Source organism: Mycena indigotica (assembly GCF_014461135.1).
Source record: "Mycena indigotica strain 171206Taipei chromosome Unknown Mind.scaff0002, whole genome shotgun sequence".
NCBI lineage: Eukaryota > Fungi > Basidiomycota > Agaricomycetes > Agaricales > Mycenaceae > Mycena > Mycena indigotica.
Genome location: NW_023503001.1, coordinates 4,192,865 through 4,214,324, shown reverse-complemented (window position 1 = coordinate 4,214,324; position 21,460 = coordinate 4,192,865). Strand labels below are relative to the sequence as shown.

Genomic DNA, 21,460 nt, shown 5'->3' with positions numbered 1-21,460 from the left:
GTAGGCGTGTGTGGTATAGATATAAGAATAAGAAGCGAAGGCGCGTTTGATCCATGCGGCGTAACCGTGAAATGACAGAGAATAAACAGTGGCGGTTATCCGGTCCGAAGAATCCGAGCCTCACTTCACTGTGACAGATGTCACAGTCACTCAGATTGGGACATGTCCATATCGTGTTATTCTTCGTAAACTATTTCAGCTTGATACTAGTACTCGTATCGCTAGACCTCATGCCCCGCGTCAGACTCAGTAACAGTTGCTCAATGCGCGCCTGGCGTTCCTGTTGTTGTGATGTTCAACTTGCGTTTAATGGAGTTCAGCAAGACCATGCATACCTGTAATTCCCGCATCTCATCTTTCAGCTTGTTCACTGGGAGATCGCGAATGTCTTCGAGCATTGCTTCTACTCTTCGTAACGACGTCGCTGATTCATTGTTTGACGGTGCAGGAGGGTCAACGTGAGCGAAAAACCTAGCCAAAGGACTGCGGCTTCCTCCAACTTCGGCTCCTCCAACTTCCAAAGCACTCATTGGCCGAGGGCGAGCAGGGGATCCGCGAGGACTGCGTGGAGAACGAGTCCCATAGCTGACCCGTGATGGTTGTCGGCGTACTGGAGTGCTGGGTGCTGGCGAAACACCAAGGGACTCACGTGATGCCAATGAGCGTAAATGTGGTCTCTCATCCTCGTCATCTGATTCGTTGAAAAGCTCTGTGGGAGGGGGTGCATCCACTTCAAAGATCGCCTCATATAAGTTGCTCGAGGCCGATCCTACAAGGGCCTCAACGAAAGGCATGTTCTTTATGTGACGGGGTAGATTGTTGAAAATGGTATGAGCAGCGTCCTTGGAGGACTGGCGAAGAGCTTGGCCGTCTGCAAGGTATCGCTCGTAGATGGTGATTACGACCAGTATTGGCAAAGATGTGATCTTGATCAGCAACACGTTCAACGAGTGAAGTCTCCGTGGGGAGACTACGTAAGACAGCGGCTTGAGCAGGATGAATGCCAGTAGATTGAATGGCGGCTGGTAAGAGAATAATGCGTCGGCTTGTACCCCTTCCAGGGTAGTAATGGTAAACTGAAACAAGTGCTCCTGAGTAGCGTTCTGTGGATGGTGGTTGGCGATGTTCCCAAGGCCTCGACATGGATGAACTTACTGCATCAATTCTAGCAACAGTATTCGAGAGAATCGAAATCAAAACTAGGTATGGTAAAACGAAAAACTAGCGAGGTTTGTTGAGGGACACGCACTGGTCAATAGTAATGTATTGGAGAGTGCAGCAAACGCAGTCATGAGAATCTGGTGAAAGCTGATCAGGTGGCAAGGCCAATGAAAGAGCTGCGCTTACCGGGCCGAAAATGGGGTGGAAAGATTCAGCTTGAGTGAACTAGAGACATGTAGTGAGAGGCACAAGATGAAGGGTTGACGGCGAATACCGAAAGATAATTATTGCCGAACCATATTTGCACCTGCAAGCAATTGAGTATTGCGACCATTAAGGTGGCTGATCACTCACCATAAGCCACGCGATTTTCTGGTCTCATTGTCATTCATCGTCTGTGGGTTTGAACTCGACACACCTTGAGCGTCCAAGTCGCTTTTCCTAGGGTCCAAAGTGTGAAGAGCAGCCCTAGCTTCTCGTGACTCCAGAGTCAATGAACGGTAAAAGCTATCTACCTGAGAAACATATGGCTGCGATAGTCATGAAAAATATGAACTCCGCGATCATTGCACGAAGAGACCTGTTAGTATTGATCAGGAGGTATTCTCGTCGGGAAGATCGCATTGGAGGAACACACAAGACGACAACATTGTTAGAGACCGCAAAGAAGGCCAATCGCGGGAACAAGATGCAAGCCCCACAGGCCAGAATGTCAAAGGCAAGGTCGGACGCAGCCAAGTCAGAATAGACAAGGCCCTTGATGCGCATGCCCAGATAGCAGAGAAAAATGACAACGAACGATGTGTCGAACACATTCCACATCTACCGGAGATCACGTGACAGACTACACTCGGTCCATAAAATTCACGCACATTGGCAATGTAGATGATCCAACCTAAGTATTCATTGGGATGATGTTCGCAACGGAAGTCGAATACACACCATGCTCATTGGAGGCAGTGTACTCTTCAAGCGCAAACGCTGCGGCGAACACGAAGAAGACGGCTTCCCAGAGGGTAACCTTGTCGTAGTTTTGGTCTGATCAGCGGTAAGTTGGATAAACCACGTAAAACAGATCCAACTCACTGGATAAACAGAGGATAAACGTAACAAGCAAGCAGGTGAAGTTGAGAAATTCCAGGATCGCACCATACCGAGGAACTCGAAGTCTGTAATGGTCAAGGAAAGGTGCATCGCGACAGTCGTAGACTTGAATGCCCTAGTTGAATTAGGAGTGTAGTATTAGAAGGTGAGAATGGATGCTTACCCTCGGCTTGTAATTGTCGGCCAACATCGACCTGCTCGTTGCTGCATGAGCGAAAACGATACGGCCTGCATAGATATCGTTGACGACCGCTTGCGAGACTGGCGAGGACACAAAGTGTTTGGCATCAGTACTGATAGCCATTTCGAGGGCGCTTTGGCCATCATTCACGTTCGCCTTGCTGCCAAGAACTTGTTTAACTTCTTCGACGACCTAGCATATATAGAATGAGTATGGAGAGTGGACCCGCTACCAGACAAACTTGAGCAGAAGCACCGGACAGAGGGCTCCATGCCGTGGTCAACACAGCAGCCAGGGAAAGGCGATTGGAGGCAAAGTGACCCATAAGTTTCATCGCCAGTATCTCGCAGAATGTTGCCTAGAAAATTCATCAACGACAGCGAATTCGGCGGTCTGGATGGTGACTTTACACGCGATAACATGACGCCTGCATATGCCAGATTGTTTTCGGACTCGCCCAAGAAGTACGCCTGAGACAGCAATCAATCTTTTGATGGTCTATTTTGACTGCAACATGTCGCACTCGGTTCACGAGACAGGCATAGACCGAGGCCATATTCTTCAGTCTTGCATACTTGAGGACAAGAGGGCGGACGATGGCAAAGTTGACGTCGGCGGCAGTCAGTTGGCTTTCAACTATCAGAAAATAGCTGAGAAAAACAACAAAGAGGGTTTACTCCCAGCTAAGAGCACTGTCGATTGTTTCCTGAAACGACTGAGATAAAACTGGAAGCGAAGCGTGGACAACGGGTCTTACAATGACATCTTTACGAATTGCAGGTATGAGAGGGTAGACTGGGATGGAGGCAAGATCGGTGGGAGCCAAGAGAGGCTGGTGCTGGTCTTCGTGGTCCATGTGTGTGAAGGCGAGACGGATCAAAAGGCGTGGTTACGGGTACACCAAAGTTTGGATTCAGAGTTGGTGTAAAGAGCAGCACATTGTTTTCTTTGTCGAGTAGGAGGAGGAGGGGGGAATTCACAGCAGAGGTGAAGAGCGCGAGTTCGGAGGCTACTGGATTGGGTTCAAGGTTTTGGACTGAAAGAGGGGTCTGTTGTAATTTGATTCTCACGCTGGTCGTTCTTTTTCTATTATAGGTGATCTGTGTCGTCTGTCTCTTTCACCTCCTCCTCTTTCACTTTCCCTTGTCCTGTAGGCTCGAAGCGCTACGATGGGCGCCGTTTGCTGTTGCCTCTCTGAGCCTGTCGACTATAATGCCGAGGTTACACTCTACCACTTCGATCTCCATCGCGCGGTCGGTTAGTTGCTTGCTTGAGTGCCTGGAAGGTGGCTCATTCTTCATTTTAGGTAAAGGTGCTTTCGGCAAAGTTCGCGTGGTCGAGCACAAACCCACCAAAAAACTATACGCCCTCAAATATATCGACAAGACCCGGTGCATCCGACAAAAGGCGGTCGCCAACGTGATACAGGAGCGTCGTTTACTGGAAGAAGTTCGTCGTTACCTGCCTCATTCCCTCACCTTATCATAACCACAGATTGACCATACTTTCATTGTCAACATGCGTTATGCCTTCCAGGACGACGAGAACTGTTTCTTCGTTCTTGACCTCATGTTGGGTGGAGACCTGCGATGTACGTTGTTGCTTATCATTCTACCTCTTGCTCCAACAACTCCTTCTAGTCCACCTTGAACGTCGAGGCTCAATACCGGAGGACGTTGTATGCTTCTGGATTGCTGAACTCTCTTGTGCCTTGGAGTATCTCCACCGACAGAAGATCATTCACCGCGACCTTAAACCCGATAATATCCTTCTCGATGCCATGGGTCATGCCCACCTTACTGACTTTAACGTGAGCATTCCGCACTCTTTTCGTTTAATTTTTCAAGCCTCAAACAAACCCCCAGGTTGCTATTCACTATTCTGAACGAAGATTACACACGAGCGTCGCTGGTTCCATGGCTTATATGGCGCCTCAAGTTGTTGGACGAACTGGCTACAACTGGGCAATTGACTGGTGGAGTCTCGGCGTAACAGCATATGAGCTCCTCTTCCATCGTCGACCATTTGACGGTCGTACCTCGGATCGCATGACCCAGTCAATCCTCAAAGACCCATTAAAATTCCCTGAAGATGCCCGGTCCAAGGTTTCGGACGCAGGTATTAAGGCCTTGAAAGGGGTTAGTCCTGGACTTGACTGCAGTTTCAAGTCTCTAACTTGTTCACAGTTCATCGAAAGGGATCCTGCCCTTCGCTTAGGTTGTCGCTCTGACAGCCAAGGTATTGAAGATATCCAACAGCACCCATGGTTTGCTGCCATCAAGTGGGACGATCTTCAAAGCAAGGAAGCGCAGCCGCCTTTCGTCCCTGACGTGCGTAGTGCCTAGTTCTGGCGAGAATAATTCGTATTGACTTTCGGCCAGATGAAAGCCGCCAACTTTGACGTATCTCATGAGCTTGATGAGTTCCTGATGGTTGAGAAACCATTGACCCATACGAAACGGAAAGCCAACGCCGACCTCGACAAGCTCAAACCCGAGCTCCGAGAATTGGAAGAAAAGTGCGTTTTAAGTCTGATGACTGATAGATTGCTCAAATTTTCCGCTAGGTTCACCGTTTATGACTTCATGCAATCCAAGAGGATGTCCTACTACCCGCATAACCAACCAATCGTCACTGTTGGCTCCGATGACAGTGACCGGACACTGGCACCATCCCACACAGCAACAATGGCTGAAAGGTCACAAGCAGGGTCTCCCATGTTCGATGGAGCCCACCATGACCACCCAGTACCCAGTGTCCCTGCCAGGGCTTACACTCCGCCATGATACCATTGAAAGGAACCAACTTACTAATAGCTCTATTAATCACGACTAGTCATTCAGGGCTCGAGGCGCTGGCGGCTCTCGTTTCACTATCTGTATCGGAAAATATGTACTACATTCGTTCTTTAGTTAGCCGCCATTCACTACTTAGCACGTGATCTCCAGGTCGTTATCCATGTCCCATTCAAGCTCTGATTCAGAGGAAGACCCCATCGTCCGTTTGTCAGACATCCTCACTGTTGCTGCCCAGTATGAGAAAGGAAAAATTAAACCCAATAAAACGACTCCCCGACACACGGCAAACGCAACATTCCTCACTCGCGTCTCGCTCTTGTGAGGAATTATATTTGGGCTAATTGGCTCGAGACTCACATCGGTGATCAGCCAAGGAGATATAACCGCAATGGAGGTTGACTCCATCGTCAATGCCGCCAATCGGAGTCTGTTGGGCGGAGGCGGAGTAGATGGCGCGATCCACTCAGCAGGTTTGACTGAATTCTCTTTCTTCATCGGTTGTTTACTCAAATCCAGCGGGACCGCAACTACTCGCAGAATGCAAGTTTCCTTCACCCATCCAACGTTCCCTCGTCTGATCCGGGCGAAAGGTGAGACTCTGGGTGGCTGCGACACTGGCGGCGCTAAGATCACAAAGGCCTACAAGCTGCCCTCGTCAGTTGTCTACATTCCAATCATTCGTTCCCCCAGATTAAAACGCGTGTTTAGCAAACACATCATCCATGCCGTTGGGCCTGTCTACTCGCGATCCGACGTGGAGAACCGCGCAAAACAGCTTGCTTCTTGTTACAAGACCAGTCTCGACATCGCAGTCGAGAATGGCCTAAAGCATATCGTCCGTCTCCTTCATTCTTTGCCTCAATCCCGATTTATTGCCCCACACAGGCTTTTCCATCTATCAGCACCGGCATATATGGGTACCCTATCGTCGACGCCACGCACATAGCGTTGGAGACAGTCCACCAATTCTGTGAGTCAGAACACGGAGGCAAAGTAAGTGGGCTCTGTTCCTCGTTGTACGCCTCCATTAATGCCAAGCTAGCTCGACCGAATAATCTTTGTGAGCTGCAGCCTCCATCGCAAGGAACCTGTTGATTGAACGCGTTTCTAGGTTGTTTGGAGCAACAAGGACAAAGAGGTCTACGAGTAACTGGTCGTTGTACCGTCTAATCATGGTCTTATTTTTCCTAGGACCCTTATTCCCGAGTATTTCCCGCTGGAGGAAGAGTCAACGACCAATGAGCCTGCAGAACAGCAACCTGTCTCGGAGGAGCTTTCCCAGCTTCCTGATGCTCCAGAAGAGGCTTCGTAAACTTTCTCATTTCGGTATCTGCATTGTAGTTGTAATTACTTGATCTGACCATGAGCCTTCATCCAAGCGCGTATGTGGGGTAATCCAGTCATGGGACCGCGAAGAGGCACTTCCCCCACTGGTCTCGGCCTATGAAGGCCTGTCTCTTCAAATGCCTTTGAACACAATTCAGCAACGGTTCCTCCTCGATTGAACACATCCAGCCGGTTGCTTTGCCTAGTGCCAGCCATCTGTGATCGCAGACAATTGGTCGCGGCATCGTCAACTGAAAAGTCAGGCAATACGACAACGCCATAGCGCTTGGCTCCTTCAAAAGACACCAGGCCACGGTGAACCTCCAGCGCAACTAATTTTGCATCGCGTAACAAGGGGTCACCGTACCCTCCGCCTCCCCATGTCTGCCATTCCAAAACGTCGCCTTGCTCTACCTTGATGTGGTCTTGTTTACTGGGAAGAATCTCTCTTCGTCCAGAGCTGTAATGAACCAAAACTTTGGACGACCTTCCTCCTGGCTCTCCTCCCATAACTCCAAAAGGCTTGAGCAACCAGCGATCATCGTGCAATGATATTTCGCCAGGTTCAAGGAAGCGATAGCATATTCTTTGCCCGTTTCCGCCACGAAAGAGGCCAGCGCCGCCAGAGTCTGTCACTGTGCAGTATTCTTCAATCCGAAGAGGGAAATATAATTCGAGAAACTCGTTTGGGACCTTTGAAAGTATCGGATCAGAACACCGATCTAAATGCCAAACCACACACTGATTTCATGGCTGGCCAGAGAGAGGTACCATCCATTCCTTTGAGCTATGAGAAAGCTATCAGACAAAGAGGGAAAATGCATACCATCGCCGTGGGGTCTCGCAGGGACACCACCGAATCCGATTTGGTAAAGCTGGAACCATCGCCCGTTTTCGCGATAACCGGAATACATAAAATGGGGCGAATCGGAGAACCCTCCGGCAGTCAAATATTGAGGATTTTTCTGCCCGAGAAGACCGGAAAGCAAGTCCATAACTCGGCCCAAGAGATGGGTTCGCGTAGATAATGCCGCAGGTCGGACTGGATTCAAGAGAGTGCCTTCGGGAATGTGAATTTTGATAAGATCGTGGAAACCGTCGTTCACAACGCAGGGGGGGTCATACACGGTGATTAAGTAAATGCCAACAAACATTTTGAACCTATAGACGATGTTGAGCAGGTGTGATTCAAGGAGGAGGATGGTCACATGTTATGACTAAGCACATAATTGATGGAGGAAGGACTCTGGGGGTCGGTTCCGGTAAAGTCAAAGTTGAGAATCCCGTCCTGCTTGTACATGGTGCATGCGACTTTCCAAGGGCCAGTACCACGGCCGTCGTCATCGATGTAGTCGAAGAAATAGACATCTTCATCTGGTATCACGTGTTGGATAAGCGTGCCTATAGCTCTGCGATTCCGCTCGAGTAATTCACTGATTATTGCAAAATAGTTGGCATCGCCGAATCGCTCGTAAAGTTGCTTCATCCGTCGCCCAGCTAGCGTACAGGCAGCGCTAGACACGTACATTATTCTGAGAGCATGACTAACAAACGCTTACACAAGAGCAGCGGTGTCACATCGATTCCACTCCGGAAGGCGAACATTACCTGGTCACTAATAAGAAGAGATCGTAACTGCGAAGAGGAAAAGCGTACGGTAAATGAGCTCCATAAGTTGCTCGTTCCAAACTCCACGGCTACATATTTTGGTGATGGGGATTTGCAGTCCTTCTATGCACCATGGGCATGAATTGTCGAGGAGTTGAAATGAAGACGATTACCCTCGAACACACTCATGGCCCCGGTTGGCAGCGATCCTGGCACTGAGCCACCTGTGTCAGTTTGAGTAAGGTATTTCGCGTGGCGCAAAACGAGTAACTGGCCTGTGTCTGTCATATGGCCAAAGTTAGAGCACCAAGCAATAAGTTTGCTATCCTCTGAGTAGACGGGGAGAACGATAAGCCTGTAAAACAGTCAATGGTGACTTTTTTGAGCCAACTAAGAGCCATACCAATCGTTGAGATGAGATATGCTTCCGCCCACTGAGTACGGGTCATTCACTGTCAGATGCAAATTAAGGTTGGATAATCCAGCAGAATAAAACTGTACCAAGAAATATGTCCCCCTCTGTTTGGATTTTTGGATTATGTCAATGAATGCTTACAAATAATCGTATACCTTCAATTGGGCCTTTCCAGCGCTCCAAAAACTGGCCAATGAAACTTCCAAATTGTCCCACGATCATTTTACCACCTAGCTGTACTTCAGTTCTACGGTGTCAGGAAGATATTAAGACCAACCGGGTTCAGCGATAACATTGAATTCATCGACTTGCTCACGAATAGCGGGCGACATAGAAGCGCGTATCATCACCGTATCCATCTCATTTCGCGCGTTTCTCAGCGCAGACTCGAAAATATCGACCATCACTGTGTCCAGTTCAGCGTCGTCTTCCGAATCATTTTTGGCCTGAGATGCCTCAGACGACTCCCAGATCAGTAAGTTGCCGACTTCGTCAACTTCGGCTTTGTAACCGGGCAACACTCTATTGAAAGTGAATCGAGAGAGACGGTAAGGTGAAGGAATCGAACAATGTATTGCTGTCCATTTCAGTGATAATGCAAGGACCTAGAATGGGACCGTTCAGAGGAGAGAGGTCAGACGTTACTCGCTGTACCATGCACTATATGCCCCCATTTCAACAGGGTACGCATCCAAATAGGGCTATCGTGGTAATGGATGCCGGAGCATATAAGAGTTGTTCTTGTCACAATCAAAGACTCTGACGGTTCAATGGTTTCAGCCCTCTCTAATGGTTGGAGGCGAAAGTCAGGCAGTGTCTCTTCAACAATGATTCGCAGGTTGATTAGCTCGATGGGGCTCGAAAGTTTGAATGTAAATGCCTGTTCATGGGCGAATTCAAAAAGACTAGTTAGATGGCAAATAGCGTTGTCCTTGATTTGTGCGGGTTGTACATCGACAGGAATTGTGATAGCTTGGCCGAGGTAACGCAGATCCGCTTGATACTTGCAAACCTATCGAAGATCCAGTAGAAAAAAAAAAAAACAAGGGAGAAGAGCTATTACCTGAGAGTCATTAGAGACACCCTGTTCCTCAAGCATGATGCTTTGCGCTTTGACCAATAGCTCAGCATAGCCCGTCAGAATTTCCTCTGACTCAGTTACACTCAGGTTGCGAATAAATGTGCGTGATTCCTCGTGTCGCAGCCGCGTAGTCGCATCTCCCCACGCACACAGAACACCTGGGGAAGGAGGGATAATAACAGGAAACGTATGTAGGAGTACGCCCAAAGCGTTGGCATGCAAAGGACCGGCGCCTCCAAAGGCAACGAGACTGAAGTCTCGAGGATCGTAACCTTGTTCGATAGAAACAAGGCGTAGAGCACCGAGCATAGTTTCGTTAGCAATGCGAACAATGCCTGGTTTGGTCAATCGAGGGCATTCAATATATCAAGTAGAATAACCACCTGCGGCTGCTTCAAATAAACTCAATCCCAAATCGTCGGCCGTTTTTTGAACAGCAGAGCGTGCTGCATCGAGATCAAGTCTGAATGAACCTCCTAGAAGAAACTCTGGGAGGAATCCAAGGACCGCATTAGCATCGCTCACAGTCGCAGGACCGCCCTTTCCATAACAAGCAGGACCTGAACCATTTGTGAATGGTGAGAGGTTGGTGGCGAGATGCAGACCTGGGACGGCTCCAGCGCTTTCTGGACCCACACGCAGAGATTTGGTGACCTACCAATAGCTCCAAGTTAGCCTGGCATATTCGAGGTGGAAGCCGGAAACCTTTGGGACATGTGCTATACTTCCTCCTCCAGCACCGACCGTACGAACATCAACACAAGGACTCCGAACGACGACAATATCGGCAATGTGGGTTTCTCGACGGAGCTGTGGCGTAGCATTCTGAATCAGAGCTACATCGGTTGAGGTTCCTGTGAGCAAGTTAGAATAATCGATTATTCAGCCATGGTGTTAGTCGTTTACCTCCCATGTCGAGGGTAATTAAATTCTTATATTTGGTTTGCGCAGCGATTGAGGTTACGACTCCAGAAACTCCACCAGCAGGCCCAGAGAGAGCAAGAGTCACCGGGTAACGAGTCGCAAGTGCCACAGAACTAAGGCCTCCATCTGAGCGAAGGATGCGGAGATGTTCGGTCTTGCCTTGCAGGCTGGCAAGTAAATGATGCAGATACGTGTCAACAGTAGGCTTCAGATAGCTATTGCAGACCGTCGTCACGGCACGCTCGTATTCCATTACCTCAGGGAGAACGTCCGAGCTCAGAGAGACGGGTACATCGGGCATAATTTCGGAGATTATTTGAAGAGCAGCGTGCTCACTAAATGAGTGAGCAAGATGTGGAACCATCAATGACAAGGCAACATACTGGACAGGATTAGCAAACGAGTTGATCAAGCTAACTGTTATGGCCTCTGGCTTCTGTTTGGCGAGTTCTCGTACTCGTTCCCTGAAAATCACTGGTTCGAATGGACGGACTTGATGTCCTTCTGTTGAAATACGTCCGGGAGCCTCGATCGTCACTTCAAGGCCAGCCAGCGGCTCGGGTTTCTTCCAGGTGATCCAACCTGCGAGGCCTTGGCATGACTATTAGCCATTTGGTCTAAGTTAGGCACTTCTTTCAACTCGCCTCCAGGCACTTGCGACCTTCGGGTTTGCAGAATATCGCGGTAGCCTTCCGTAACAACTAGAGCGACCTGAAAGGGGAGTTGAACAATGAATACGACGAAAATTATGCAGGTGGCATTAACCTTGGCTCCTTGACCTTCCAAGAGGGCATTGGTAGCAATTGTAGTTCCATGATTCACGACTTGAAGGACAATATTCGACCCGTCAGGAATTTGGTTTAGAACTTTGTCAATTCCGGCACGGACACCAAGTGACTGGTCTTCGGGAGTGCTCGATATTTTTGTGCGCCATGTTTGACCGGTATCTACCTAGAGAAGACATGGGTCATGTCAGGCAGTCAGAGGGAAACTGACCTTCAACAAGAGAACATCGGTAAAGGTACCACCTACGTCGACACCGAGTCGGTAGTTGCTGCTCATCGAGGTCCTAAATGGTCAGTGATTCTTTCAGGGAAAGGCCGTGGGCCACTCATAGATAGTCGCCAGCTATATCGCTGTTCTAAACTGGGCAGCGAACCCCACGGTTTCAAGATAAGTCGACTTATCGCAAAAGTTTTTACTCGCAGCCAACACTTCTTTCGGCAGCCGATGAGACCAAACGTAACTGCGTGGAGTCGCATGGGGAGCGGGCAAGCAATTCGATATCAAGTGGAAAAAAATACGAGGTCAAGCTTGTTCATAGACACGTGATGCTGAATTGATCATTTCTGACGATACACGGACAATATATTCTCTGCTGCTTTCTGGCCGCTAAGATATGCCCCGGCGACTGTCCCGCACTCGTCAAATGGTGCTGCATGCTCTCCACAGAACCATAATCGACGCTCTTCACATCCAGCCCTGAAAGCAAGAACGTCCTGATCCGCACTCTGCGAACCCACTGGAAAATTGCAGTAGCTTGCCCCTCCACTAAGTTCGTCGCGTGCCCATTCGCTTGCAAGTATGCGGATAGGTCGACAAGCAGCGCTGTTTGGCTCAAACCCGGGAAGCCGAGAGTAATAGGGCCTGAAAAAGTCATCGAGAAGACGGTATTTTTCATCGTCAGGCTTGTCATGAACCAGATCGACGATATGCCTTGAACAGTCCCCGTAAAGATAGAATAGTAACGTCGGGTGATTATTAGGTGGTTTGAATGTCGAAAGATCCCAAATTTCTTGTGGCCAACCAATCGGATTCGTCTCTGTCGCATACGCAGGCGTCAGCCAGTTGGCATAGCACGGAAACACATCCGCTTGAGGATTTGAGGTCCAAAACACACTGCTAAAGGTGATGTAGACTTTCTCTAGTTGAGACAGGCCAAGGTTGGTGATGGCGCTGGATATTGTTGGTGGGAGTGGGGGCGAAAAGCTTGCTAGATTCCGCTTAAGCCAGCCAAGAGGCGTTGAGACAACAATTTGGTCAAAAGTAAGGCAGTTTCCATCTGCCGTCATAACGGTGACTAGGTCGCCTGGTGTGTCGATATGCGTAACATACGTATTGAGGCGAATTTCAGCACTGGACATCGCAGGAGCCGAGCAGCGATCAAGGATCTGAGAATAGTTTGACTCTACAAACATTTCAACTAAAAGAACGGGTTAGAATAGACCACCACACACAAAGCACAAACGAAATGCTTACTACCGCCACAGCATTCCTCCATCCAAGCAAAACGCAAGCTCTGCTTCCAAACAGGCTCTCCAACATAAGCTCCCCACATCTCGCTCATTTGGATCAGCAACTTTTGCTCGTTTGGATCCTCCAGGCGTCGCGCGGCCTCCCGCTTAACATGGTCGTATAGAGAGTCCCCAGCGTCAATCGACTTGCCCCCGTCTGCTTTGTGGGCCGCTTCACTGACGTTGAAAGCATCTTCAATGATCTCCCACAGCAAAGTCGACAGCCGTTCACCAAGTTCAGCAGGCAGTGCATTTCCTTCAGAGTCAAAAATGAGTTGCTTGTTATTCCAATAGTGCACTGGCGTCTGTGTGTCCTGGGCGAGCTTGAAAATTGGATGGGGCTCGTCAGAGTCGGTCCACGCGTGGATCCAGTTGGGACCACTACAAGAACATCGGAATCAGGGCTGATAGAATCGAGCAGAGAACATACAGGTCGACGGTATAACCCAAGGCATCCGATTGACAAATCTGAACCACTTCAGTTGACGCGAAAAAACAAGACCAATCACAAACTCTGCCTCCGATTCGGTTACGTGCCTCTAAAATTGTCACCTGGAAACCACTGGACAGGAGTTTTTCGGCGCAGCGTAAACCTGAAATACCAGCACCGACGATACAAACATGGGGTCTTCGCTCGGCCATGAGATGAAGAAACAAGCTAGGCGGGACGTTTTATGGCTTGACCATAGCTGTAACCTATGGCAGGGGGAGCACATGCATCATAGCTGTGTCGAACAGTCGAAGGAATATGTCATTACAAAAACTGTCCAGTGAGGGCTAAAAACTACAAATGGGTATGATTACTGGGAAGCTCTTTGACGCCGGGCTTCTTCTTGCTCAAACATTATAACCAATGCTGTGTGCCCCCTTTGAGCAGCAAGGGATTTTGGAGTGTCCCCATCCACATCGCGATTGTTCAGATTAGCACCATGGTCTAGCAGCAGACGGGCAATGGCGGCATGTCCACCATAACCGCACATAGAAAGAGCTGTCCAGCCCCAACGATCCCGAGCATCCACCGCCATGCCTAGGCTCAATAACTCGGCGACACGGTCAATGTTACCGTCAGACGCAGCTTGGATGATTGCAGTTTGCTTTTGAAAGAGTCGTTTAACCAAACCGACGGCCTCAGTTGCTCTTCGTTTGCGATTGGAAGGCCGACGACTTGAAGGTGGGTTTAAAGAGTATTCGTTAGCAGCAGCAACAGGGTCAAATAACTCTGCAACACTCCTTTCGCTCCGCTCGCGACGCAAATCCGCATCAAATGCCTCGGAGGCTGCAGTTAGGTCCAAAACTTCACTGGGGACAACTGTAGAGCCTTCGTCAGAGTAAAGAGACTGGGACTCCCGGTCGGATAAGTCGTCTGGGGTGGTAGTATGATACCAGCTTGGGTCGTCATCTCCGTCATTGGTGGGCGTAAGTGTACGTCCCTCGAAAACCTCCTCCAACCGTCCTTCCGCTAGAGCAGTCTGAACCCAACCCACGATATATTCACGACGCTCTTCCAGCACGGCTGAAGAAATGCCAATGTCCTCGAGTTCGCGTCGAAACTGATCCCAACCATCTGGAGAGTCGATTGCAGTTGCCGCATCAGACACTGAGACCATTGAACCTTCTCGTTTCCCCGCTTGTACCTCGGTCATGAACTTGTGGAGTTTTTTCTGTATCCGCGCCGTCGAGGAGCTGTGAAATAGGTTTTCAACATCACAACAAGCCAATAATGAAGACGCACTTGACCATGATCGAGTTGAATCCAGCTAATAATGTCGTACTAGACACCAAGCGCTGGCGAATGGGTGAAATATCTTTCAACCCAAAATGCATTCGGTCCCATGTCCTCTGTGACTGTGTGTCTAGACTGTCATATCTTAGATAGAGTTTCTCCAGGTCGCGAAGTGGGCCAAGGCAGGCATTGACCAAGTCTTTGAGTCGCTCATGTCGCCACGGCTCGAGATCGTCTCCGTTCTCAACAAGAAAGTCGTTCATTTCGTTCATGACTGCATATAGAGCCATGAGTTCAGACGACATCTGCCGAAAATCTTCTGCCGAATCCTTCACGTTCTTGTAGAGCTTCCACGCCATGGTCGTGACGAGGAGGATGTCCCCCATCCCAATGCCAAAGCTCATCTTGAAGCGAAGTCGATAGACGAGAGGCTTGGGAAGGGAGAAGCGCTAGATAAATGACATGCTGAAGCGCTGCAAAGTTGGCGGTTAGCGCCAAATAAATGATGACCACTGTCCAATGACAACCGTAAAAAACTTGGCTCTTTCGAAGAAGCACAGCTCAAGTAGCTGTGGCCGCAACGCCACAAATCATATGAAGACTAGGGTAGTGGTATTTGGTCAAGTTAATCATGGCGATTGGAAGGAAAAGCTGAAGACCAACTCAGTTTCGGCCCGCCATGCCGACGGCCATCGACCTCACTGGCGGCAACTGACCTCGTCCACTCATATAGAACTCAAAGTAGCACTTTGTTCGCTTTACCTTCACTCATGCCTGATCCTCTTATCGCAGTCACTGGATGCAATGGGTCCGTTGGGAAGCGGGTGGTGCTATGCGCGTTGAAACATGGCTATCACGTCGTGGGCATTGGTACAGGAAATAATCCGATGCAGTCTTCTTACATAAAACCTATGTTCAGACTTCTCTCCACGAGTACCTGACGATCCTACTCCCGAATTCACCTTCATCCAAGCCGACCTTACTGACTTCGATGCAACTCTCAAGGCGCTTTCTGGCTGCGAGGCCGTCTTACATCTTGCCGCTCTTCCCCAACCTGGAGACTACAGAGTCAAAGTTCACAACAAGTAACAACCTGCATTCAAATCCTTTTCGGAAACTCAATAGACACAGCAACGTTGTTATCTCGTGGAACATCCTCCAAGCTGCCGCCGAGGTTTGTTTCTTTGGTTGTGATTATGTAACCTGCGGTGACAAAAGATGCCCTCAAAAGCTAGGAATTAAGCGGATTGCTCAAGCTTCCAGTGTGAATGTGCTGGCATTGGTTTACAGCCGCGCACATTCATTCCGTTATTTCCCTTTGGATGAAGAACATCCCACTGAGCCAGACGAGCCATATGGGCTGTCAAAAGTCATTTGTGAACTTCAAGCTCGTGAGTTGTCAATGCATCCAACGTTTTGGACTTGACGCTGTTTGTGAAGAGACTATTGTACGACGACATCCCGACATGCGTGTCGCTAGTCTCCGCCTCCATTGGAGTGTCGAACACGCCCGTAAGCATGACCACTCTTCTAACGCCAAACACGATCTGTGGGGTTATGTACAAGAGGACTCTGCTGCCGAAGCATTCATCCTTGCTGTGACACACTCGACCGAGGCCTGGACAACTGCAGCGGAAGCTTTTTTCATCGTCGCTCCACAAACTTTCAGCACAAGGGACACCATGGACCTGATCCGAGAGCATTATCCAGACATCCCAATCAAAAGCGGCAAGACGGTCTCAGGTAGAGCATCCTTCTTTGACTGTGACAAAGCAGCCAGGTTGTTGGGCTGGGTGCATGATTAGTACATTCTACATTATCCAATGCTCATCTCGTCCCCTATCACTTCCTCCGTCTGCCTCCCTTTGCCTTTGTCCTGAGTATATTTCGCATATTTATCCCTCAAACTTCTCACAACGGTCTTGAATTCAGACTTGGTAGTGCTCACCGCTGTGGTCTGCTCGAGCGCAAGATTTAGCAACTCCATGATGTGTGGATTCAGTTGCTCAACGCTGAGGGCCTCGTGGTACTTGAGTATAGCTTTGTCGAGCTGGTTTGTGAGGTGGTAGACGATTCCTATGAACCCAAGCGCTTGTGGGTGTCGCGGCTCAAGGTCCAGAACATTCTGATAGGATGTCTGGGCAGCATCATATCGACCAAGTTTGCGGTAGCAGGTCCCCAAGTTCAGATGTGTCGTCGACCACGTCTTGTGCGAGCCTTGCGTGTCCGCGGCGAGGTCAAGGGATTTCTGGAAGAAAGAAGCAGCTTTTTCATACCTGGCATAACAGTTGGTCCGGAATAATGAAAGAAACGACTTTGGACTTACTGCGCGTGGTTGTAGGCCATAACACCCAATTCGTTGTAGAGTAATGGGTCGCCATCACACATTGATTCGGCTGCGAGGAGAGCCTCATCGGCGAGCATGTAGTTCGACAACATGATGTTCTCCATACCGACAAACATGAGCGGGAGATGAGATCTGAGATGATTCAAATTAATTGAGCCAGCAAGATAAGAAACACGCAGTACCCAGTAAACATTCTTGCACAAGTCGAATATGCGGTGACTGCGTGGTCATGCTCTCCTTCCAAAGCGAAAGTGTGGGCAAATGCGATCCACGCTGGGCCAAAACGTGGGTCCATCAATGAAGTTTTGCTGAAATACTGGCGGGCCTCTGGCCACTTGTTGACGCTCAAATACCAAACTCCAACAGCGTACCAGCTGATGGGATTTTCCGGTTCGCGGTCAACCATTTCGTGAGCCAGGATGAACAGTTTAGAATGGAGGTGTGAAAGGTGATACATGCATGCGATATGAAGGGGCATTGTTGGGTTGTGAATTGATACGAGGCCGAGGATTCTACCAAAATACAATAGTTAGAGGCAAAAACCAAGTATAGCGTAACGCAAACCTGGTTGTGATAGCAAAGCAGTCCGCCCATCTGAACTGCGTATAGAGCGCGTCTGCAAAACTGAAGAGCACATCGGGATTGTCCCCCAGACCAAATTCTTGGACTAAGCGTTCGCGCGTCAACGCGTGCTCTGTCGCGTGTTTGTATTTTCGTAGTCGCGCAGTATAAATCAGTTGCACAAAAGACGCGTCTTGGGGCGTTTGCTGTGCATATGAAAGACCTTGGATGAATTCCCATTCTGTTGAAAGTGAGCAAACCGGTGGTAGACAAGAGAGAAGGGATGCCAACCTTCCTCTGGGGTCATCATTTCACCGCTCACAAGCTGCTCAAAGGCCTCGAAGCACTTCACGTCCAGAGCAAGAGCCTCCATGAAGCACTGTTTAGCCTGATCGCCGCGATTGAGTTTTAGCATAAGGATACCACGAAGATGGCACATCGAAGCCTCAATCTTGATACTCTCAGAAGAGGACACAGCTGGAGAATGTGGAAATACCTTGATGCCCCCGTCAAGATTAGGAATTGCGGGACCACTTCGTCCTGAGTTTCGGAAAGGATTTGCTTCACCCAACATCTCGGTTGCGCCTGTCCAGTTGCCTTGTCGAACCTGACATTGCGCTGCAAGATATCGACACGCGACGCTCATGTCAACCAGCCGCGAAACCTCTCTCTGCATTTCCTCCGGCAGCTCAACAAGGCCCAATGGTAGGCGCTGCATTGGAATTTCGCGCTCTTTTCCCTTTCCGTTGTGGCCGTTTGTCAGAGGAGAAGGACGTTTCGGTGGCGCGGAGGGAAACGGGCGAGTAAGCAGACGTTCCGCGCGAGAGTATTGGTGTGTCATGAAGTAGGTCTGGGCAAGCCAAAATGCGTCATTAGGATCGCCTACTCAACGGTTAAGTGGTGCAAACCAGATATATGCCGAGTACGCACTTGTCCAAGAGAGAATTTTGTCGCCCCAGAAAGCTGCCGTTTCGTATAAATGCTGCATTAGTGCATCGTGGCGCCAGAGACGCATTCTGTCAACCATGCCCCACTCATAGTCGCTCTCGTCCGTTATGCCCTCGTGGAAAATGTCGGTCGTCGTATCATGCGCCAATGGATGTGGTCCCCGATTTGTCCCGTCTTTTTGTTTCGGGGGATGTCGCGGAGAAGAGCGAAGAGGCGAAGCTGGGAGAATAGAGCGGTTGGGGTCCAACGAACTAGCAGTGGATGAATCTGCATCGAGGTAAAGGTCAACAAGCTGTTGGGGACCAAACGAGAAGGAGTTTATGGAGGATCGACGCGAAGGGGAGGGCAATCGTGGAATAGAAGGTACATTGTACGCGTTTTGTGGTGGCGGGGTGGAAGTCAACATCAAGAAAGATCAGCTTTGTTTGGCTTGTATTCGACCACGATAATGTCTCGTTCGCTTCCTACGTTTTGCCACCCCTCTATTCTCCACCTCAAGACTCTCTATCAGCCCTACTGAATTGTTTGTTTGGTGAATGGCAGAACCATATGGATGATGCTGCAACTTGGAGCTTGACACTGGTGGTCGTGTCTTGCGTGGTTGTTGGAGTCGATATACGTGCATTATCGGCGGCCATTTGGCGGTATCAACCTTTCTCACAACGTCGAGGACGCAACCACGACGGAACGGCTTGAAACTCTTAGCTTTCATCGGAGTTGCAACTCCACTCATACCGGCAACGTTTTTCCTTCCTCCCGTACCCAATCTGCATCCACTGACACCAATTTCGCCCATTTTCGACGCGCCTTTGCCGTTGACTTTGAGTCTTCGTATTCTGGCGGCCGTGTTCTTCAATTAGATTAGCCACAGTCGAAAGTTCAAGGAAGTATAGACATTGAGGGAGGTAGAGGTTTCGGAAGTAGAGAGATCGGGCGAACTACGGACAACAGTCGAAATTCTATACGATGGCCATCATTTTATACCCACAAACTTGCAACAGAACTGGCCTGAGGATGTCGGGGTTGCGACCGTAACTACATTCTTGAGCTCAAAACTTTGTGGTTCTATTTCGAGGGTGGCGGTGAGCATATCATCTAGCACAGATAACAACTCTCCATCGGGTTCATAGGGTTGTTCCCTTTCAAACAACTCTTTGCGCGTCGCGATTTGCATGAGCGGAATCGAAGACATCAGAGTAGTGGCTGTGCAAAATTTCTCCCTCGACAGCCATGACTTCGGAATCAAGTACCACCAAGAAAGCCAAGCGCAAGGCCGTCGTAGAAGCTGTTGTTGACACCGAACCTCAGCCTGTAAAAAGGAAAAAAACTACGGAGGACATGGAGGATGCAGTGCGTTGTCGCTTTTTCTCTGTGATCTGAAAACTCACATATAGTATCAGCCACGCAAAAAGTCCAAGAAAGAAAAGACTCTGGCTGTCCCTCCTGAAGAGAAAACGCCCAAGAAACGGAAATCCTCCGACGTGACTGTTCTACCTGACCAACCTTCAATCGACGATGAGCCCAAACCCTCAAAAAAGTCAAAGAAGGCGAAAGGTGAAGCTGATCCCGAGGTTGCGACGGCCGTCGAAAAGAAAGACAAGAAAACAAAGCAACCTGTCGTAGAGGAAACCCACGAAGAGGTTGCTCCCAAACCCACACGAAAACAAAAGAGGGAGGCTAAGGCTGCCGCCAAAGCTGAAGCCCCCGATGTACCACCTACCATTCCTTCCGATGTCGAGCCTGCGCCAAAATCGGACAAGAAAAAGAAGAAAAGGCCGAGTGGGGTGGAAAGTGTTGGCGAGCAACCTTCAGCAAATGAGAAGGTGACGGAAATCGAGACTGTGGCGTCTACATCAGAAGAGACGAAAGTAGGGAAAAAGCGGAAGGTTAAGCCGGTTGAAACGAAACCGGTTGTTGATGTCGATAGCCCTCAACCCACTGGCACTCCAATTGACAGTCCTCCCAAACCGTCGAAGAAAGCAAAGACTACTGTTGCTCCAGAAGCACCACTAGAAAATTCTGTCGACGTGACACCCAAGGTCAAAAAGTCCAAGGAGGCTGTCCCCATCCCAAAAGAGCCCAGTCCGCCACCACCAGACTCTGAGGAAGAAGACGACGACGCGATCCATGGGTTCATGACGGATGACGAGGATTCGTCTGACGAGGATGATGGGTACATGGATGTCGAGGTTTCAGCGGCCGATATTTCCAAACTCCCGACCATCGCCAAAGACGACAAGACGGTACAAAAGAAACTGGAAAATGCCAAACGAAAACCAGTAACTAAGCTATATCTGTCCTTTCTGTTGTGCTGAAATTTTCCCTAGGCGGCAGATCGCGGGGTCATTTTCTTGGGCAGGATACCGCATGGATTCTATGAGGAGCAAGCAAAGGCATACTTCTCGCAATTTGGCAACGTGACGCGACTACGTGTGTCCCGAAACAAAAAGGTCTCTAACGTCTAGTATCCATACGAAAATATCTTAACAATTTGGCTAGACTGGCCAATCGAAACATTACGGATTCATCGAATTCGATTCATCTTCCGTGGCCCAAATTGTCGCTGACACAATGGACAACTACCTTCTCATGGGCCACATCCTTCGTTGCAAGTTAATTCCTAAGGACCAAGTGCATCCTGAACTCTGGGTTGGCGCGAATCGCAAATGGCGGCCAGTACCCAAGGCGCGAGTTGCGCGGGCGGAGCACAACAAGGTGAAGCTTTATCTACCTTGGTTCAACTGTGTCTGATTGATTGCGTCAGCCTCGAACAAAAGAACAACAACTTCGGGCGACAGACAGGTTGTTGAAACGACAAGAAGAGCGTCACAAGAAACTTCTCAAGTTGGGGATCAAGTACGACGCCACGGTGGCCGGATATGTTTGTTTAGGCAAACTCTTCCCGTTTGAAGATACTGACATTCCACCCCAGAAACCACAGGCGTAGTTTTGAATTCTCAAACCCATCCGGACCACTGTACATTGTTGC

At 49.3% G+C, this 21,460-nt stretch overlaps 7 protein-coding genes across 7 annotated transcripts; 4 read left to right on the top strand and 3 right to left on the bottom strand.

Annotated features, from left to right (window-relative positions):
• Nucleotides 1-190: 190 nt before the first annotated feature.
• Nucleotides 191-3,302, bottom strand: MIND_00236900 (uncharacterized protein; the record flags this gene model as incomplete). The annotated part of the gene is made up of 19 exons (XM_037359252.1): nt 191-280; nt 336-1,103; nt 1,156-1,199; nt 1,250-1,298; nt 1,348-1,386; nt 1,436-1,468; nt 1,516-1,533; nt 1,580-1,629; nt 1,677-1,741; nt 1,799-1,983; nt 2,034-2,056; nt 2,104-2,199; nt 2,248-2,380; nt 2,429-2,638; nt 2,688-2,804; nt 2,857-2,916; nt 2,970-3,075; nt 3,124-3,152; nt 3,204-3,302. 19 exons carry the CDS (start codon nt 3,300-3,302, stop codon nt 191-193), a joined length of 2,214 nt encoding a protein of 737 aa, XP_037224347.1.
• A 313-nt stretch (nt 3,303-3,615) lies between these two features.
• MIND_00236800 (uncharacterized protein) lies at nt 3,616-5,232 on the top strand (the record flags this gene model as incomplete). Its single annotated transcript, XM_037359251.1, has 8 exons — nt 3,616-3,703; nt 3,753-3,895; nt 3,941-4,037; nt 4,087-4,256; nt 4,312-4,584; nt 4,633-4,776; nt 4,828-4,964; nt 5,013-5,232. The coding sequence occupies 8 exons, from the start codon at nt 3,616-3,618 to the stop codon at nt 5,230-5,232; spliced, it is 1,272 nt and encodes a 423-aa protein (XP_037224346.1).
• Nucleotides 5,233-5,404: 172 nt separating this feature from the next.
• On the top strand, nt 5,405-6,556 carry MIND_00236700 (Macro domain-containing protein; the record flags this gene model as incomplete). Its single annotated transcript, XM_037359250.1, has 7 exons — nt 5,405-5,562; nt 5,614-5,898; nt 5,953-6,079; nt 6,130-6,237; nt 6,287-6,304; nt 6,356-6,390; nt 6,436-6,556. 7 exons carry the CDS (start codon nt 5,405-5,407, stop codon nt 6,554-6,556), a joined length of 852 nt encoding a protein of 283 aa, XP_037224345.1.
• Nucleotides 6,557-6,591: 35 nt separating this feature from the next.
• Nucleotides 6,592-13,534, bottom strand: MIND_00236600 (putative hydantoin utilization protein; the record flags this gene model as incomplete). Its single annotated transcript, XM_037359249.1, has 22 exons — nt 6,592-7,263; nt 7,313-7,350; nt 7,397-7,731; nt 7,779-8,084; nt 8,130-8,178; nt 8,227-8,301; nt 8,352-8,533; nt 8,582-8,630; nt 8,680-8,697; nt 8,749-8,823; nt 8,871-9,198; nt 9,234-9,605; nt 9,657-10,009; nt 10,058-10,328; nt 10,380-10,528; nt 10,581-11,124; nt 11,181-11,549; nt 11,595-11,667; nt 11,964-12,801; nt 12,858-13,273; nt 13,323-13,360; nt 13,406-13,534. 22 exons carry the CDS (start codon nt 13,532-13,534, stop codon nt 6,592-6,594), a joined length of 5,679 nt encoding a protein of 1,892 aa, XP_037224344.1.
• A 1,851-nt stretch (nt 13,535-15,385) lies between these two features.
• On the top strand, nt 15,386-16,420 carry MIND_00236500 (NAD-binding protein; the record flags this gene model as incomplete). The annotated part of the gene is made up of 5 exons (XM_037359248.1): nt 15,386-15,485; nt 15,535-15,700; nt 15,747-15,789; nt 15,847-16,006; nt 16,056-16,420. The coding sequence occupies 5 exons, from the start codon at nt 15,386-15,388 to the stop codon at nt 16,418-16,420; spliced, it is 834 nt and encodes a 277-aa protein (XP_037224343.1).
• Nucleotides 16,421-16,431: 11 nt separating this feature from the next.
• MIND_00236400 (TPR-REGION domain-containing protein) lies at nt 16,432-18,877 on the bottom strand (the record flags this gene model as incomplete). The annotated part of the gene is made up of 6 exons (XM_037359247.1): nt 16,432-16,891; nt 16,942-17,094; nt 17,145-17,474; nt 17,527-17,764; nt 17,815-18,405; nt 18,454-18,877. 6 exons carry the CDS (start codon nt 18,875-18,877, stop codon nt 16,432-16,434), a joined length of 2,196 nt encoding a protein of 731 aa, XP_037224342.1.
• Nucleotides 18,878-19,683: 806 nt separating this feature from the next.
• Nucleotides 19,684-21,418, top strand: MIND_00236300 (RNA-binding domain-containing protein; the record flags this gene model as incomplete). The annotated part of the gene is made up of 6 exons (XM_037359246.1): nt 19,684-19,821; nt 19,872-20,750; nt 20,799-20,921; nt 20,971-21,186; nt 21,236-21,352; nt 21,404-21,418. The coding sequence occupies exons 1-6, from the start codon at nt 19,702-19,704 to the stop codon at nt 21,416-21,418; spliced, it is 1,470 nt and encodes a 489-aa protein (XP_037224341.1). The 5' UTR covers nt 19,684-19,701.
• Nucleotides 21,419-21,460: the final 42 nt, after the last annotated feature.